The sequence below is a fragment of the Spinacia oleracea genome, chromosome 1, assembly GCF_020520425.1.
Source record: "Spinacia oleracea cultivar Varoflay chromosome 1, BTI_SOV_V1, whole genome shotgun sequence".
In the NCBI taxonomy this organism is placed as follows: Eukaryota; Viridiplantae; Streptophyta; class Magnoliopsida; order Caryophyllales; family Amaranthaceae; genus Spinacia; species Spinacia oleracea.
The window spans coordinates 135,803,981-135,823,421 of NC_079487.1; the positions used below are offsets into that span (position 1 = coordinate 135,803,981).

General features: G+C 33.3%; 1 protein-coding gene across 1 annotated transcript; it reads left to right on the forward strand.

The window, feature by feature from the left end:
- Positions 1 to 7,700: 7,700 nt before the first annotated feature.
- Positions 7,701 to 12,754, forward strand: LOC110785729 (ACT domain-containing protein ACR4). The gene is made up of 7 exons (XM_021990230.2): positions 7,701 to 8,075; positions 8,280 to 8,325; positions 8,432 to 8,546; positions 8,673 to 8,743; positions 10,665 to 11,273; positions 11,919 to 12,023; positions 12,101 to 12,754. Exons 1-7 carry the CDS (start codon positions 8,002 to 8,004, stop codon positions 12,443 to 12,445), a joined length of 1,365 nt encoding a protein of 454 aa, XP_021845922.1. The 5' UTR covers positions 7,701 to 8,001; the 3' UTR covers positions 12,446 to 12,754.
- The last annotated feature ends 6,687 nt before the right edge of the window (positions 12,755 to 19,441 follow it).

Genomic DNA, 19,441 nt, shown 5'->3' on the forward strand with positions numbered 1-19,441 from the left:
GAAGTTCTACTTCCCACGATCAACCAAACGACCCCTTAGACAAAAGGTGCATTCTCTCCGCCTTAAGAAAAACAAAAAGTTTTAAGTCTTCAATATAGATAAGTTAAATCGTATTAGGTCTATAAATTTAAATCAGGTCCTATATATAACTTTAGTTCTCATCTGTCCAATTAGGTTTAATAAGCAAAGTAATATATATTCAGGTTTCTAAATCACAAGCAAGTTACCTCAATGATTAGCTCTTCTTACACCTACCATATATTATGCTCGAATTAAATTTATTTGGCATGATTGAAATTACCATTATTTTACACATGGTTCTGACTTCTGAAAGAACGAATTAAACAAGCTTAATTAGTTAATTAACTAGAATGTTGTAAGTTGAGTCGGTTGACCAAACTGCTGTGAATTACAAGGTACACAGACCTGTAAATGCCATTAATTAGTGCAGCAAGAGAGGTCATCATCATCATCTTCTAATTAGTCAATATTTCTGAAGTAGCAGGACGGTTAGATAACGAGTAACACGAACCAGTACTCTGCATATATAATTCACATGGCGAAACAGAGTTGATGTATCTTACAAACAACACCAAATTAACTGTAAAAAAAAGTACTAAATGCACGTCGATGATGACAATAGGTTCGTGACTCCGTGATGCATATTGATGCAACGTAACAAGGCTGCTAGTGCTGCACGAACCGGTACACATCTATATAGTACGCGTGTTCCATCAATGGAGGGAAAGCCCTAATTTTTTTCTTTGGTAGGTAAGAAGAATGGACTTTAAGTAAGTCAGTTACTATGTATCCTCTAAGTTATAAGGTGAGTTTTCAACCAAATCCACCAGCCTGTATTGGTCAGTGAAAACCCTAATTGATAAGAGATGGGTCAAGGAGTACAAAACTACAAATACAAAATAAATGTACATGTGTAGCATGTAGACCTGTCAAAAATCGACCCGACCCGAAAACTGACCCGAATCCGATCCGAAAATACTGGGGCATGAACAAACTTTTGTGACCTGTAATTCGATTTTATCCCAACCCGAGCAACCCGAAAAGGAATGGGTCAAAACCCGATCGAACTCGTTTTTTACCCGACCGATTGAAAATTATTGTATTTATAGTAATAAATGAGAGTATGAGAAAATTTAAGCATAATAGACACGTTGATTTTATTATTATTGTGTGTAGTATGCTTTTAATTTGAATTATATGCCATTTTATGGTAGAATTTGAATAATTATAAACTTGTGTGGAAAAATCTGTTAATTTGTACCCATATTTTGTATATTTATCACCTAAATTAATGAAAATATAATGCGCGTTTTAAAATCTCTCAACCCGTTGGGTCGATCCAAACCCGAAAGTTCTGGATCTTGAATAAGCATTTATAAACCCAAACCCGAAAGTAACCGACCCGATTCAACTCGAATCTGAAAATAATTTTTTACTACCCGACCCGACCGACCTGTTTGACAGGTCTAGTAGCATGTGATCGTAGAAGTAGAGAATGTTCAAACAACTACTCCGTACTGAGTAGCTAGCTAGTAACTCCATAAACGCACCTATGATCCATGTCTTGGCTAGTGGTAATTGGTAAAGATTGAGGTTTGGTATACACCAGTCGACATATCACATTTTGAATTTTATTTATCCTCTTGTAATTTGTTTTTCATTTATGATTCATTCGCAGAAGAAAAAAAAATTAAGTTAGATCATCTCCAATGATTGTAGCTAGGTATTAGCTTGAAGTTTATAAAAGTTTTAAGGTAATAGCTACATCATTGAACCAGTTCAAAAGTTAGTAATTAATTGACAAGTGAGACCAATTTAAATTACAAGCTACGTAGTAGTTGCTAATCATTGGAGCACAAATTAGCTTAAAAATGAAATAGTTTGAATCTTATGTGACATAACAATATATTAATAATTGCCAAATTAGCTTGTCATTAGAGATGCTCTTATTAACTTGATGCATATTAAGAGGCGGATTTGTATATACGGATTACGAAGTACTCTACTACGTAATTGTTCTTGACATAAGCGGAGGTCGGAGGATGATGAAGTTAGTCCTAATTTATACGTAGTGTAGACAAAGCATCATCAAGTAGTACAGGCTAACAGTCACCAAATTCAATTCTACATTTCCGTGCGAAGAATTGAGGTAGAGAAAGTTGTTTACACCTATAAAGAGTACGCTCTGTTTACATGTTTAACTAATTTTTGATCTCGGGCAATGTCCCTGGTCATTATATAAAAAACTACATTTATGCTACTATATAAAAAAAATGTGATTAAATGCTTCTATTATTTTGTCATTTATTATATTTTGTTTGGAAAAAAGAAATCATATATGACATGTAGCTATTGTTTGAAACTTGAGGTTGAAGGTTCGAGTCTTAGATAAACAATATTTCTATGAGTAAAACCCTTTAGAGAGGGAAAAGAGAAAGCACCACGTGGCAGATGAACTTGATTATAAACGTCTTTTAATATATAATATAGGATCTATAATATAAATTTTTACATATTTAAACACACATGTGTTAGAATTTATTTTAATTGTAGAAGGTGAACAAAAACATAATCTTATTAGCTCGCATAATAATGCAGTTGAACCTAGCTAGTTGCCATCAAAAGTTAACGTTTGTATGTTGCAATCAAAAGTTATTTTCTAATTTAATTTATGTTATCTGTTTTAAGATATATGAGTCCAACTATTATTTTTTCCTTTCTATTCCCACGTTCTTTCGTGTTCTATGAATTACGATTGTAAGACCAATCTCACGATCTGACATTGATTTCTAACGGTATTCATAAACACTAATTATCTTCTCACAATTCACTAGAGAAATTTTCTCAGTACACCCTATAGTCGTATTGCAGAACGAAACTTTTAAATTTACGTATCATGTAATCGTGGATGCAATTACGTTAAAAATCAAACTTCGATATTATCTGGCACAAATTAACAACAAATAACACTTTAAATTTAGGTAAAATAGCTTATGAGTCATCTAATTACCAATTTATCTTAACTACACATTTAACTCATTTGACGACGGAAATTAACCCCAATGCGTCATTTTTTATAGAGTATAAAACTAATATTGGGGTTTCAACCATCAGCTTAAACTTTTGGTTGTGTTGTTCCTCTGATATGGGATCAGAGTCAGTGTGACGCAAAGGTCACGGGTTCAGATCTCATAAAACTAATATTGCGACTTCAACCATCAGCATAATACTTTTTATGGTTTAATCGTATACGGTGAACAAACTCAAGTGTGAATGGTATCTCGTCCATTTCACAAAAGTACCGGAATATTAGTAATACTTTTTTTTTGAAGGTATTTAGTAATACTTTACAACTAACCATTTAAATTTGGGGATTTTTATTCGACGCCATGTTCCGTTAATAACGCCCTAATTTATTACGTTAAAGTACGATTCTACCCTTTAAATTCAAATTCACCCCCCCCTCCTTCATGAGCCTTCTCCTTCTCTGCTCTCTCCCTCCCTTCCTTTCTCCTGCCGGCTATAAACATCTCCGCCGCCCTCAACGCCGCCCCATCTCCGATCCTTACCTGGCGCACGAAATTTGCATATGTTCCATGGACCTGGCGCACGAAATTTGCGCCAGTTCCATGGACCTGGCGCACGAAATTTACGCCAGGTTCATGGAACTGGCGCAAATTCCGTGCGCCAGGTACATGTGAACGGTGCAAATCTTGTGCGCCAGAAATGAATAAAATAAATAAAAAAACACTATTTTTACCTCCTCCATTGAAGCTTACGAGCTTTCCGGGAGCGATTTTCCGGGACAACTTCCTCGACTATAAACACCGCCGCACCTCTCACACGAATTATGAAGATACTAACGTTTTCCAAAATTTCAGTTTTCCGGCGAATTATGAAGAAACAACTATGAATATCAATTTTACGGCGAATTATAAAAGGGGTAAAAAAAATTCTCGCCGGAATTTCATTTTTCCGGCGATTTTCCGGCAGCCAGATTGGTGGGGGGGGGGGGATGAGAGAGAGGTGAGGGAAAGGTGAGGTGAGAAGGGTAAAAAAAAGGTGTGGTGAGAAGGGTATAAAAACTGAAAGGGAGGGGTAAAAAAATATAAGGGTAGTTCTGTACTTTCGCTATGAATAGTAGGGCGATTTTAACGTGGGCGGACGTCGAATAGCGATACACTTAAATTTCCCCCAAAGTAATACTCCGTACTTGACATAATTCCTAATGCATGTACGAAATTCCCATCATCACATCATCATCATGATGAGCAATGTAGCATACACACTTGCCAAGTATTGCTTGCAAAGTTGAAACAATTGTATAATTGGAAAGGGGTGGAATAATATGGAATAATATGGAATAAATGGCGTAAGCCTTAAAGTTACTATCTTTTTTCCCTTAAAGAGCTAAAGGTTAGTTTGTAATACGGAATAATTATTGACCCTTTTTTTTTTAGGGAAAGTAATTATTGAACCTAATCTTCTATCAAATTGCCTTACATTTTATTAATCATAAGATTGTGGCTGATAATATTAGGCAAGGTGGTTTGGCTAGGAATGAGAATAACATGAGATCTAAGTATCTAACAAATAACTACATACTAAGTTTTTTTTTTTTTAATAGGTAAGAAGAAGGACTATCAGCACCTAATACGGTTAACTAGCACAGTTACGCAGGTCTTCGCTTGAGTCACTCTCAAACATTTTGCAGCTGATGAGGCTCGATCCTGTGACCTTCAAGTCACAAGGTGAGTTCCCCACGAACTCCACCAACTTATGTTAACTAAGTCTTGAACGATATCTTAATTACAAGAATTTACTCTGTATACAATATTGTGTTATCGAGTTGCAACCATGCCCGTCTTTTCTAGTTAACCCGATCCGTGTTAGCGGGATATATAATTGGTAACAGCTCTTGTTGAGTAGAGTGTGAAGACTTTTAATATTAGTAAAAAGAATCAGGCTTTTAACAAGGGAGAATCCTGCTCGATATGGAAAGAGAATAATGGTGACATTGATTAAAATAAGAATTAAGTAAAAAGACAAGATGTATCCACTCTGCCCTATAACCAGTGGTAAAGCCAGAAGATCCAGTTAGATTTTCTTTCGATATAAATAATGGTATGAGAAATGAGAATACAACATTACAACAAACAAAAGTAGACAAAGATTTCATTATTTTTTTTCAATTAAGATTGTATCATTTCTTGGAACTTTGATTATTTTTTGGCCTTAGCAAAAATATTTCTACGACTTCATGCATGTACGCCATGTATTAGCAAAGAGTGAATATGCAATGGCCGGATTAAATAAACGTGGCTCAAATACTGCACAAAAAATTGTAATAGGATGAGAAATGGCCCTCATCTTGTGATTGAAAGTTACAAAAGAAGTGAACTCTAATTGTAATTGGGATATATCGTAAGAGATTTATGTTAAGTATTAATCTAGAAAAATTCAGATAATATACTTGTAAAAATTTAGTAGTGAAATATATTGTGTAGAAAAATCTAGAAATATGATTGTAAATTATAATCTAGAATACCTATTCCTAAAAAAAAAATCTAGATGATGGGGGAGTAGAAGAATCTAGAAACCATAATACAACAACTATAAATAGGTTGTATATGCATACCATAATACAACAACTATAAATAGGTTGTATTTGCATAAGTTTAGGGGTGAGCCAATCAAGAGAGCTCCCACAAAGTACGAGGGGTAGAAACAAGTGTTCTACCAAAGAAAATATTGTTGTACAATTCTTATTAATGTAATCAATGATAGAAATACAATTTTGTTATATTATTCAGGTCCATCAAAACTTCCGCGTGCGTCATCAAATTTCTATTAATTTATGCAATTTAGAGCGAATATTGGTTTGATTTTTTGGCGAACATTATTAGATTTATACTTTTGTAAATGAAATTCATTTATAGAAGCTTCATTTTTTTAATTTTTTTTTTAATATGTACTTACAATAAAGGCCTAATAATTTATATCCCATCCTTTACACTTATTAGTGCAACATAGGTTGGATGTGATTTCATTTCATTTTAGCTTCGCCGCACCTAATTTGTTTACTAAAGAAGTGTAATTTCTATGGGCTATCAATTTGAATGTTTTGACCAAAGTAGACATTTAGGGAAATTTTAAGGGCGTTCACAATCCGTGTTACGAAATTAAAGTGAGTTTGAGCATTGTGTAACACCATCACTCGCTCTAATGCTCAAAGTCCTTTATTCTGTCAATATAATTGACCAATTTTATAACCTTTATTTTAATCGGCAAATAAACCTAAATGTACTATTGAGGTTATTAAGACGTTTGAAGATAGTAAGTATCTCAAGCAGTGAGTGTCCTATATGCATATTTCGTTTTGTCTAGCTATTTCACATTTTTTTTCTTCTAAACTTCAATTGACTGATGTATGTGGTCATTGTTTATATCACATTGTGTATATAAGACACTAGTGTGAAAGTTGAAACAATCCTTCATAATAGCATCATCATACTTTTTGTTGTTGTTCGTTCGAAAGTATTTTTATGAAATTAAGAAATATTTCGTATTACTGTTTTTTACAAATTTGTTACACATGGATTCTTTTCTTATTGATACATTCACATTAACAAATTCAAATCAAGTTGTTACAAACTGCTTATTTGCCACGTAAACGCACTAGAAGTCTAGAACCACTCTATATACTATCAACAAGTAGATTTCAAAATTACATAAACTAGTATACGTTACGAAAAATCTTATCTGGTCGCATGGATATTAATGAGAGAATGACTCAGTTGCCTCCTCATTAAATCAATGGAAAACTTACACACCCTTTAAAGTTAAGTAGTAAAAAATCTCAAATATGCTATTCAAATTATGTACGTACTACTCCTTAATTGCCTGACTGGACAATATATAATGTGAACGAGTGAAAGAATATCAACAGTTACTCAAATACATGTACACTGAACATGAAAATCAACGCCTCTAACATAAATGAATTATATGGTAACGAGGAAAGTAATCTAGTTTACTTGAACATGTTTCACATTTCAGATGGAGATTGAGCCATTATAATTACTTTTGTTACAAACTTCTGGCAAAACGTTCCTCTTCCTATTAAAAACAACAAATAATACAATTAGTTTCCCATGATCAAATCTATCAACCCTATTCACAATTTCATCAGTAAATAATGAGTTAATGTACATGTTTTTACTATGTACAACAGTACCATCACTTATTTATTTTCCAAAAAGATGGTATAGTATTTTCTTTGAGGGGAAAAAAGATGGTATAGTAACTTACATAATTACAACATTTTGTAAAAATATAATAAAAAAAAAGGATTGACTAAAAGAACCACTAATCTATTTTTTGGGTATTATAAGAATGTGAAAAGGGAGAAAATAGTGGGTAAATTGACTAATAATGAGAGAGCCGCCTTGATAGGAGGCATGAAATTTTCACATAATCAAGGAAAACAAAGACCAAGTGTTACATGCTTCTATCAACGAAATTTTAGAGGTGGTCGTTGTGGGTCCCACATTTTATTAGCGACAAGCTCGGACTACTCCCATGCGTCCCCTTCTCTTTGGTTTTTTTTTTAATTAATTCAATTTTTTAATTTTCTCTTATTCTCTCTTTAAATTGTTTAAATAAGAATTTCCCAAAACTCTTCACCAAACTCAAAAGCCAAACACCCCTCTCTAGTTTCTCTCTCTAGTTTCTCTCTCAACACACAAACTCCACTCTTCACCCACCTCAGAGAGAAAACCCATAGCCCACTTATATACACACACTCTCTCAGTTAAAAATAAAAATAAAAAAACTAGGGGAAAATTAAATAACAAACAGGGGAGGTAAAAACAGAGCACCTAAAGCAGAGCAAAAATTCTCCAACTTTTCCATTTTTCGATTGAATTCATCTCAATTCTTTGTTTTTCGAGGTGGGTTTTTTCTCAATTGATCTTGGTAATGGATTGTTGGACGTCATCTGTCAAGGTGGACGAGGAATTTCAGAAGTTGGTCCTGCGTATGAACCCACCAAGGTTATAATTTGATTCTTGTTTTCTGTATGTTTTTTGTTCTTGAATTAAAAATGGGGTTGATTCAATTTACCAGCAATATGTCGAATTTGATTGATTTTGGGTTTTTTCTTTGTTCGTAAATCGAATTGGGTTGAATTTAATTTATCAAGAAATGGTCGAATTTGATTGAATTTTGCGTTTTAATTTCGTGTTCTGTGATTTTAGGGTTACGGTGGATAATACATCAAGTAGAACAACAACTTTGATTAAGGTAATTTTCTCAATTTTTATTCAAAATTAAATTGAACAATTTTTTGGTTATGATTTTTTACCATTTAATTTAATCTTGGGTTGTTTTTGCTGTTGAGATTTTATAGGTAGATAGTGCAAATAAGAGGGGAAGTTTGTTGGAGGTAGTTCAAGTTCTAAATGACATGAACCTAATTATCAGAAGGGCTTACATTTCTTCTGATGGAGAGTGGTTTATGGATGGTGAGTCACCCATCAATTTCCTCTCTCTTCTAATTACACCTTAATCTTTTAATTAGAGTTGTTAATTATGACGTTAATCTTTTTATTTTCCTTTGTCTAATTCAACTAATTAATTTTGTCTTGTAGTGTTCCATGTCACGGATCAACATGGGAATAAGCTAATTAGTGAAGATGATATTGCAGAAAAAATTCAACAGGTAAAATTATCTTGGAAAACGAGTTGCTTTTTTAAGTGTCATTTTGATTTGATTAATATGTTGTGCATTAGATTGTTTAAGGGTTGCGATTTTAGTAAAACGGCGAAATTTTAGTGAAATGGTGTTAGTATGGAAGTTAAAGAGTAGGCTATTCATCCATACTAGCGTAATGTGAATAACATGCATCTGTGTGAAATTGCCGAAGTATTAACATTTTAAGTGTTACTCCCTCCCGTCCTGGAATACTCACACCGGTTTGACTTTTTGCACTATTCACATAATTCACTTTGACCCTATTTTATTTCTAGTATATAAAAATAAAAGTTAGCGTATAATATATTATTGGCTTCATCTTAATATATATTTTCAAAATATTATTATTTCATAAGTTTTTATAATATATAAGATATTAGTGGTCAAAGTTGTGCATTGGCAAGCGTGTCCACTCGAACAGGTGCGAGTATTCTGGGACAGAGGGAGTACAATCTTAGTAAAACGACGAATAAGAGTTAATGGAATTGCCTAGCAATCCATCCACATTGTGAATAACATGTACTTGTACTGTGTAAAGCTGTAACTAGTAGTAACATATACTCCATAGTGTTACGTTTCACAAAAATGCACTACCTTTGTCTGGGTTAATTGTCACTTTACTAGTTTAAAGTACATTGTTGAGCTATTGAACGTGACAACTGAATCCGGAAAGAGTAATACATAATTTCTTTTGTTGGTTAGACAACACTTTACTCTGTAATTTACTACAGTATACTACTTGTAGAAATGAAGTTTTTTGCTTTTGGTATAGATTTTAACATGATGCAAAGTTTGTGTTCAATAATTTCCATAATGGTGGAGCCCTTGTTCTCCTAAATGAGTGGTTAAATGGTTTTACAAGTCTAAATTCCAGCTAGTAAATTTTATTTTATTTCCTTCAGTGGGTTGCATGTGACCTTCTGCAATTTTTTTTTTTGGTCGGATGTGATTTCTGTAGGGTTCATCACTGAGAATGGTGTAATTTCCTCTCTAATGTTTTTTTTTTGGTTTATTTTTTTAAAGTATTTTGGAGGGGGGGATAGTTGAATGCAGTGGAGAAAGTGTGTGGTGTTCCCACATCCTTGGCTAAATTAGCCAATTTTTCACATGATTGTGTCCTACTCCTACATCATGGACCATGTACTAGCAAGTTTCCAGTTCATCTGTGGGGAAAACCATAAATTCAAGATTCAGGAAAAAAAAATCACAACTTTTATTCTTGCAAAAATCTTGTACAAATAACAAGTAACAAGTTGTAGTTTATGTCATTTTCAACTTAACGAAGGTCTCAGCCATTTTCTGGAAATTTCGTGTTTTTATGACCTATAATTAAGTGTATTTCGTGTTTAAGTGCTTGAAACGAGTTATTTAGTTTTAACCTAAAGTTGAAAAGTCCTTTTAGGCGGTAAAGCATAAGTTTGTTCTGTGCTGAGTGCTGGCCCCTTGTTGTATTGTACTTCCTACCCCAATTAAGATAAGAAAAAATTATAAAAAGTTGATATTTATAAAATATTTATTGAGACGAATCTAATAAGTCTCACACGACTTTTTTTCTTAAATATAAATCACAAAAGGAAGTAAAATGAGTTTTTGTGAATAGAGTCCAAAATCCCAATTGTGTCATGTAAATAAGAATGAAGGTAGTAGTCTTTACTTGAGGGCGGAAAGGCCCATATCAGATATGTGCCTCCAAACACATATATGAGGGCACGGTGGTAATTGCACCATTATTTTGAGAACGTAGCATATTTGAGAAATGAACACCATTTTTGAACTTCTGAGTACCATTTTTGAACTTATTTTGGTTTGATATGTTTTTGTCAAAACATATTTGACATTGGAATATAGTTCCTCGTCTTTACTGTGCTAACTGATTGTAACATTACAGTCACTAGGGCCGAGAGCACGTAGCTTCCGATCAAGAAGATCAGTAGGCATGCAAGCTGCTGTGGAGCACACAACCATTGAGCTTACAGGAAGGGACAGACCAGGGTTACTCTCTGAGATCTTCGCGGTCCTAACAGACCATAAATGCAACGTTGTGGCAGCCGAAGTGTGGACCCACAGTTCAAGAATGGCATCAGTTCTCTACATCACAGATGAAACAACAGGGTCGGCTATCTATGACCCTGATCACCTTACTAAGATTGAAAATCTTTTACTAGCGGTTCTTATGGAGGATCGCAACAAAAGGAGTGCTAATACTGTAGTTTCTGTTGGAGGGACTCATACTGAGAGGAGGTTACATCAGATGATGTATGCTGATCGTGATTATGATATGATGAACTTGAATGGTGTAAATCCTACTGGATCTAGCCATACAAGGAAACCTCTTGTTACAGTGGATAATTGCTCTGAGAGGGGGTATACTGTTGTGAACTTGCGTTGTCCGGATCGACCTAAGCTTCTTTTCGATACAGTTTGTACTTTGACGGATATGCAGTATGTTGTTTACCATGCCACACTCATAGCCGATGGCCCTGAAGCTGCTTATCAGGTAGTTGTTCTGTCCCAGTTTATTCTTTACGCTTTCCGTTTCTAGATAAAAGTCCCTAATATTCTGTCAAAATTCGTGTCAAATGTTTATTTCAACTAATCAAATTCATTGGGCCATTTAACCACTATCTCTTACACATTTTTTAGCTGTTTGACCACATTAAAAAAGCCAAAAGCCAATGAGAAAGCTAGCAAAAAGTTATCAAACAGGCCATAAATCTTTCTTATTTTTCCAAGGTCATTTTTTTGATAAAAGTGAAAATGTTATTAATAAATGTAATTTGCATTGTTTAAGTTGGAAAATGTTTGGTTGACCCTAAGGGCTGGTAACCCCTAAGATACATATAACATAAAATAATATATAAACATAATTAATTGGAGAGAGAAAGTGTTGTATGTAAAGTTTCAATGCATTTGTAGCCAATCAAAAATCAATATTGAAAGGGTTACCATTACCAACCCTTAGGGTTACTCTATCATTCTCCGTTTAAGTTAAACAAAAAAAAGAATCTTTATCCACATTAATTATTTGTTAGATCACGTGTATGATACAAAACGTAGTTGTTATGTTCTGTTCATGTGCCATGTTCTTTGTTATGAAGGTCATTTTAGCTATGGTACTAAATTAAATCTATTCATTCAACAGGAATATTACATCAGGCATACTGATGGATGCCCGATTAGCTCGGAAGCAGAGAGGCAACGCCTAATTCATTGCCTAGAGGCTGCTATAAGTAGACGAACTTCTGAGGTAAAAGAGTTTTTACTTTCACTTTTTTTTACTGATTCGTGTTTAAGGATATATTTTGAATGCATTTTCTTGTACAGGGTGTAAGATTAGAACTATGTAGTGACGACAGAGTTGGTCTTCTTACTGATGTAACTCGAATATTCAGAGAGAACGGGCTGTCAGTCACCCGGGCTGAGGTATCAACCCGCGGGTCACAAGCTGTGAACGTATTCTACGTGACAGATTCTTCGGGAAATCTGGTGAGAAGCGAAACAATAGAAGCTGTTAGAAAAGAGATTGGGTTGACAATCCTCCAAGTAAAAGAAGATGATTACTCGAAATCTCCTCCACAGGAAACTGCAAGGTTTTCATTAGGAACTCTGTTCAAATCAAGATCAGAGAAATTCCTCTATAACTTGGGACTCATAAAGTCATATTCTTAGAAACAGCTTGTTTGTTTGGTTAAAGGAGTAGTAGGCATTATTATTAGCCCACTGTAAATGTTCCCTCACAATTCAATTTAGGTTTCGGCTGAAAATGGCAAGCTTTTCTATATGTGGAAGAAGCTTTTTAGATGAGCTTTTGGTTGATCTTTGGCTCAGCCACAAAAGCTTTTCGAAGCAGTCAGCATCCACATTGTAAAGTCAGCTTGCAGTATAAGTATATAGTAATTGTAAATTCTGTCAACTTCTCTAGTTTTCTTCCTTTTAATTGGGAAGAAACATTGTAAATACAAAATTCATTCATGTCTACCTTGTTTCATTGTCTAAAGTGTTGGATTTGGTTTTTTTTTTTTCTCTATGCATGTCATTTTTTAGGGGTTTACTGTTGAAGATGCTGTCCTGTGGATTGTTTACTCATTGGAATCCTGAATATTGAATATGGAATCTGGTCTGGTTCTTCTTTATCTAGTCTAATCTGAATGTTTTATGTAAGTGTATTTTGCTTTTCTGGTCTGGTCTGAAAATAAGCAATAAGATTTTTTTTTTTTTTTTTTTTAATAGGTAAGAAGAAGAGACTCTAACTGAACCAGCACCTAGCACAGGTTAACCAGCCCAGCTCCGCAGGTCATCACTTGAGCCACTCCCAAGCATATAAGAATATAAGGTGAAAAATACATAGTTTTACTCTCTTTTCACCATAATGGTAAACGATTTCAATCACTCTCAGTTTATCGTCTTTTTTTTTCCCCTCTAGCAGTCGTTTTTTAACCTCACCTTTCTTACTTTACCCACCATTTCCCTTACATCAGTTGTTAGAAGTAAAAGTATATAGTAAAAGCGTATGATAAAAATATATACGGAGTACTTCGTATGAAATACGGAATATGTAATACTCCGTATGTAGTATTTGTTAGTATATACTACTCCGTACGTACAATGTACAACTTGCATTGCAGACCAAAGTGATTCTACATAGCCCTACCAACACGACTTGTATAGTTGTATGATGTAGGAATGTAGGATGATTCACAAGACAATGAGACATGTTCAAAATAATTCAACGGTTCAATATGGTGTTCACCACAATTACTTACCAATAACACATTTTATAAACAAAGTTTATTTTATTTTCGGATATATGTAAAGTTTGTAAAGTCTGATGTAACCCGTAGCAAGATGGACGTTTTCTTTAAAATTTATACAGTTAAATTTACACAATGATGTGCAATTTGATTGGCAACTTGGAAACAATGATGACAAGAATCATCAACCAAAGAGAGTGGTGATGAGCAAAGCAATGAGTCAGCAATCCGTACATGAGCAACTGTGATAAAGACTCCAAAATAAATGGAGTCCCATCCTTTTTTCCCTTCTTTCTTTATCCTTTTTGTATTACAATTTGAGGTTATATTATATATTTATATGGAGTCTCATCCAAATAACCGAAAGTATCTGATTTGGATTCCAGAACTAGACACACCCACTAGGGGGAAAAGGATTTTTTTTTTGTGCGAATGAGCCATAAGGGCAATATAAATTACAAATGGGGGTGGGGGATTCGAACCTGAGACCTATTGTACACAGGCGCTCAGTCTTAACCACTAGGCCAAGACATAATGAGGGGGAAAGGATTTATGAAGTAAGGAGTATTAAAGTTAGAAGTTGAATTTCCACTTTGTTCGGTAAAATTAGCGGTAATAAATGATTTTATTTTTAGCGCGCGGTTGAATATTTTTGCAATTATCGGGATAACAAATAGTGTAAACTAGTAACAATAAATAATTTACAGTCAAAGTAGTTGTTGATAATGGATAGTATGAATGTTCGATAAAAGTAGTAGTTGAAAATATAACATATGAAAAAAAACATTTATCCAGAACTAGACATACACATACGACACTAGGGGAAAGGATTTATTGGTTTAAAGTTGGAAATTGAAACTTAAACCAAAACTTTTGTCATATTTTATTTTAAAGTTAATAAACTTTTTAATGGATCAGAACGAGTAAACATAATCTCTCCACAATTGGAAGACTTGTTTTTATATCATTATACTTTTTTTCAAATGATGCAATGATATACCAACCACATTGTTTTTTTTTTTTTAAAAAAAACAAAAAATAATAATTATATTTTTTTGGATGAAAGAATAGAGGCATTTAAGGTGTGCGAGCTAATATATAAATTCTATCTTAGATACAAATACCTTTAGATGTGGTATACCCGATAATAAGATGGAACTTCTCAAGTTATTGCTTAAGATTTCTAGAAAATGTAGGATAATACTCCGTAAAAGTTGTTTTTTCCCTACCTAGAGGAATAAACAGAATATATGTGTTTAATAAAGTTAGCAAATCAAGTTTGACCTAGTTTTTTTTCGAAAATGATAAAGGTCGCAACATGCGACCTTTAAGCCGTGTCACAATGATGACATGACATGCTTATGTGTTATGATTTAAATTGGAAACTAAAATATTTAACTTATATAATTTATTATATATATATGTTTCAAAAAGGTAGGAAAATCTTAATATTCTAATTTGTTTCCTTCTTTATATCGAATACCTTATTTATATATTTTCATAGTAAAAATATTGAATTAATAGTAAAAATATTCTGATGACACATAGCCTACGTGGCGCCTATATGTACCAATTAAACTGCGACACGTATGATTGTGACAACTAAATGTTGACGCAACTTGCGACCTTTATCATCACCCATTTTTTTTAACTATCAACAAGTATAAAATGCATCAACCTTAAACTTAAATTCTCGTTAAAAGTTGAACATTAATGTGATAACAAATCTTATTATAAGTTAGGGGTTGCAAACAGTGTATCAACCTTTACTTTTTTCGAAACAAAAGATTTCATTTATAATTGTAAAACCTTTATTTGTTTTTAAGAAAAACAATAAATTGCATTTTCTAACGAATTATAAGGACCTTAATTTTCTTAAAACATTTCTTCTTATCTTCTCAATTAGTTGCATTATTTTTTTCTAACGAATTCAGTCTCCATTAATATAGTCAACAAATCAATATCGAAAACCACATTTTTTTTGTTATTTAAGGTATGATGATGAAATGATGACGATGATGTATTTCATATAACAATTTCTAATTGACAAGGACCTAGTATATTGATTATTGAGGCAAGAGTTTCAAGTGGCATATTTTGGGTTAATTAAATACGGAGTAACTATTGCTAGTCCTCTTGTCCAAATAATTTTTAAAAAACAATTGCTAAGAGACTCAAGCTAGCAACAAATAGGTATGTATCTACGTGCACATACTCTCTCATAGTCTCATATGCTCCATTGTATTACCAGTCAAGGCTTGACTCACTAAATAAACGTCTAAAGAGATTTAAGGTTCGATTTCTACAAAGTGTGCGAGGGTGTTAATTTTGTGATAGGTTCCCTTGCCTTTCCCCTAAAGTATTGAGGCTCTCTCTTCTATTGGACTTACTTTGATTTATTTCCGACAAAATAAGTTCAGATAAGTTCAAAAAAATACAAGTTATTTTTAGACATTTTCATACACAATTAAGTTTATTTCAGATAAAATAATTTTTTTCAGATAAATTAACTTTAGATAAGTTCATATAATATAAGTTTAGACAAAATAAATCGAATAGAACGATACCTGAATAAAAAAACGAGCCTAATTTATCATGTTTGTTTATTCATATAATTCAATTAATATAGTATTTCCTCCGTTCCGGAAATATCGCACCATTTGTTTTTTACACTATTCACACTACGACCTTGGCCAAATTTTTGTGATTCGTACGTAAGGAAACTTTAGTCATGTAGGATCATGTTAGATTCGTATCGATATATATTTTCTAAATATTATTTTTTTCATAATTTTTACTTGTACAAGATTTGAGATATTAAGAGTAAAAAAATAATAGTTAAAGGAGTAAAAGTCAACCATGATGCAATATTTTCAGAATGGATGAAGTATTTCATTTTCTAACGAGTAAAATATTTTAAAAAAATGATACACGAGAACATGATTGTTTTTCTTACGTATAAATACAAAAAATAAAATGGAAGTGTGTGAATTTTATCAAAGTGTGGCATGACGTCATAAAATGCATAAGTGTGCATGTCATCACGAGCTTATCCAATGCCTACATTACAAGTGGGCGGCTGGGTAATCATGCTGAAAGGATTGGGCGTACAACTCACAACGCATTATATTATTCATGGATGATAAATTGATAACATGTCTTAACCAATTCAACCTTCAATTATCATTTGCACTATTTTTATAAGTACTACCTTTTTGTTTGTATTAATTTTTTAAGGAAATTACCCTCCTATAGCTATGAGACTAGATTTAAACATGAGCGATAAACGAGACAAAAGATTAGTTAGATAATGAAAAATATTACATCGGTTTTATTAAGTTCTATACACTTTGAAAAACGTGTTCAATAATTAAAAGTTTGACCATAAACTCTCACTAATATATCTATCAAAACTTATCATGAGATATCTTGTTAGACCCGTCTCAAAATTTACTTATAAATGTCGAATTCTTATAATTTTTTGTCATACAGAATTGGATATATTAACGATCAAACATTACACTGGAGTCCGTGTAAATAGTAAGGTAAATATCTTTTTGAAACGACAGAGGTAGAATATTGCTAAGTTTCCAAAACGACCAAGGTAGTTGTTCATTAGAAAATATGAAGCTAATTAGTGGTCATATATTAGATTAAATTGAACAGATTTTGTAGGTTAGGCTGTTTAGTTTTTGAGTTAATTTTATTTGATGTTCTACACAGTACTACATAATACTCCATACGGAGTATATTAGTTACTACGTATATTGATTATCATAGATGAAAGTATGAGAGTATTACATGCACTCTTAATTTATACTCCACTTCTGAAAATGAATTAAGTTTAAAAATAAAGAACTAAGAATATACGAAGTATATACTTTGTATTTAACATTTTAATTCTTCAAACTTTTTAAATAAATACATCAACATTTCAATCACTAAGAAAGGCTACGAAAAGCTATTTATGAATTATAAAGTTTTATAGTTTTATACGGAGTAGTTTTATAGTTTTTTGGTTGACCTTGCTCTCTTGCACTTAAAAAATCAATACAAGTAATTAATTCACAATTATTTTTATTTTTATCAAGTTTATAAGTTAACGTCTTCCTCTCAATGTTTTTTTAATTAGTTAACATGAATTTAATCCATTAACAATTACTGCATCTACGTAAAAAAATAATAATAATAATAATAAATACTACATTTGTTCCTTAATGTTGGTGTACACTCATGCTTACTAATGACCCTTATTCTACTAAAAGAAAGAAAGAAAAAAAAAAGGAGAATAAAAAAGTGGAATTGTTGAGAATCAAACTAATGACCTTGGTTTTACATAACAACATCTTTACCATTGCTTCAATTTTGTTTTTATTAACACTTAGAAAATTAATTACGTCGTATATTATTTCTGAAATTTAGGAACCCTGTTCCGTTGCCCACTTACACACATCAAGAACCGCCTATACCGGACGACAAAGTAATGAAGTACTCCCTCCGTCCCGGAATACTTGACTTGTTTTCCTTATTGGGCCGTCCCTTAATACTTGACCTGTTTCTAAAAATGGAAATATTCTAACAATATTATATTATTTCTCACTCCACCCCTATTAACCCACCTACCCCTACTCCATACAAAAAATAATTAAAAATGCAACCCCTACCCTCCCCCAACCCCACCCCTTCACACATTTCCCACTAACTACATTAAAATAATACCCCACTATCAATTATTACCTATTAAATTAAATAAGTCAATTCAAGTCTCTTAAACTCTGTGCCGGTCAAACCGGGTCGAGTATTCCGGGACAGAGGGAGTAATAGAGTATACGGTTTTATTTCTTACGGGTTACGGAGTATACGGTTTTATTACTTACGGTATTACGGATTATAGAAAGTCTACCGACAAGAATCTTTGTCTAGTGGACTGCTACAGTACTAGGTAGAAAAGCTGCTTCACAAAATTTGAAGGATGGTAGTAAACGTCTATTATACGTGTCGCACTCTTAATCATAGTAGTAGATCCGATCCACCCACGATTCTGAATTAGTGGGCGGCTTGTAGACTACCCACATTCCATTTTAACAGAAAATTTGTCAGATCGGGTCATCTCTCGGTTACATGGTGCAACTTACCTCTTTTTGCAATACTTGAGTGACCGAGCACAAAGGATGAAAATTATTACGTATATCCGGGTGTATCGTGCACCTAAGTGTATTTCTATGTCTATTGGTGGTCTCTATCACATTTTCTCCTCACATGTAAAGAGAAAATGTGAAAGGGTGTACGGTGCACCCGGGTGCATGTAATATGTTCTAGATGAGGAGATTGCCCCTTTGTTGATTGTGGAACATTAAAATGGGGAAAAACAAAAGAAGCCTATTTAAGAATTTTGATTAGGGCTGTCAAAAACCCTGATCCTACCGAATTATGACAAAAACGAAAATGACCCCATAAAAAAATTCACACCTTCAACAATGACCCCACACAACTACAATATCCGATTATATCCGATCCGTAACCGAGAGATGACCCGATCTGACAGCCCAATCAATGGAGGGACCTACTTCATTTAGTGGGCTTTGTTTAGGGGGATTTACTAGTTTTATACTTATTGTAGACTGTAGACAGCACAAAAAATGGACCAGCACACCAACTTGAAGATACTTGTAACTTGTGTAGTGTTTTGGAGGACGACACTCCCAATTGTCGAAGATAGACATAGGAGGATGGGTGTCTCTACTCTCTAGCAGGTTATGTGGATCAGATTTGAAATTCCCATAAGGAGAGGGAAGATACAGAATATCACAAGTTTCAGATTGTTGCAAAACAAGAATACAGAATCCTCTATGTCAAATTACTCACTTGCCCTTGTATAGAATTTCAGACTCCCACACTCCCTAATATAACAAGG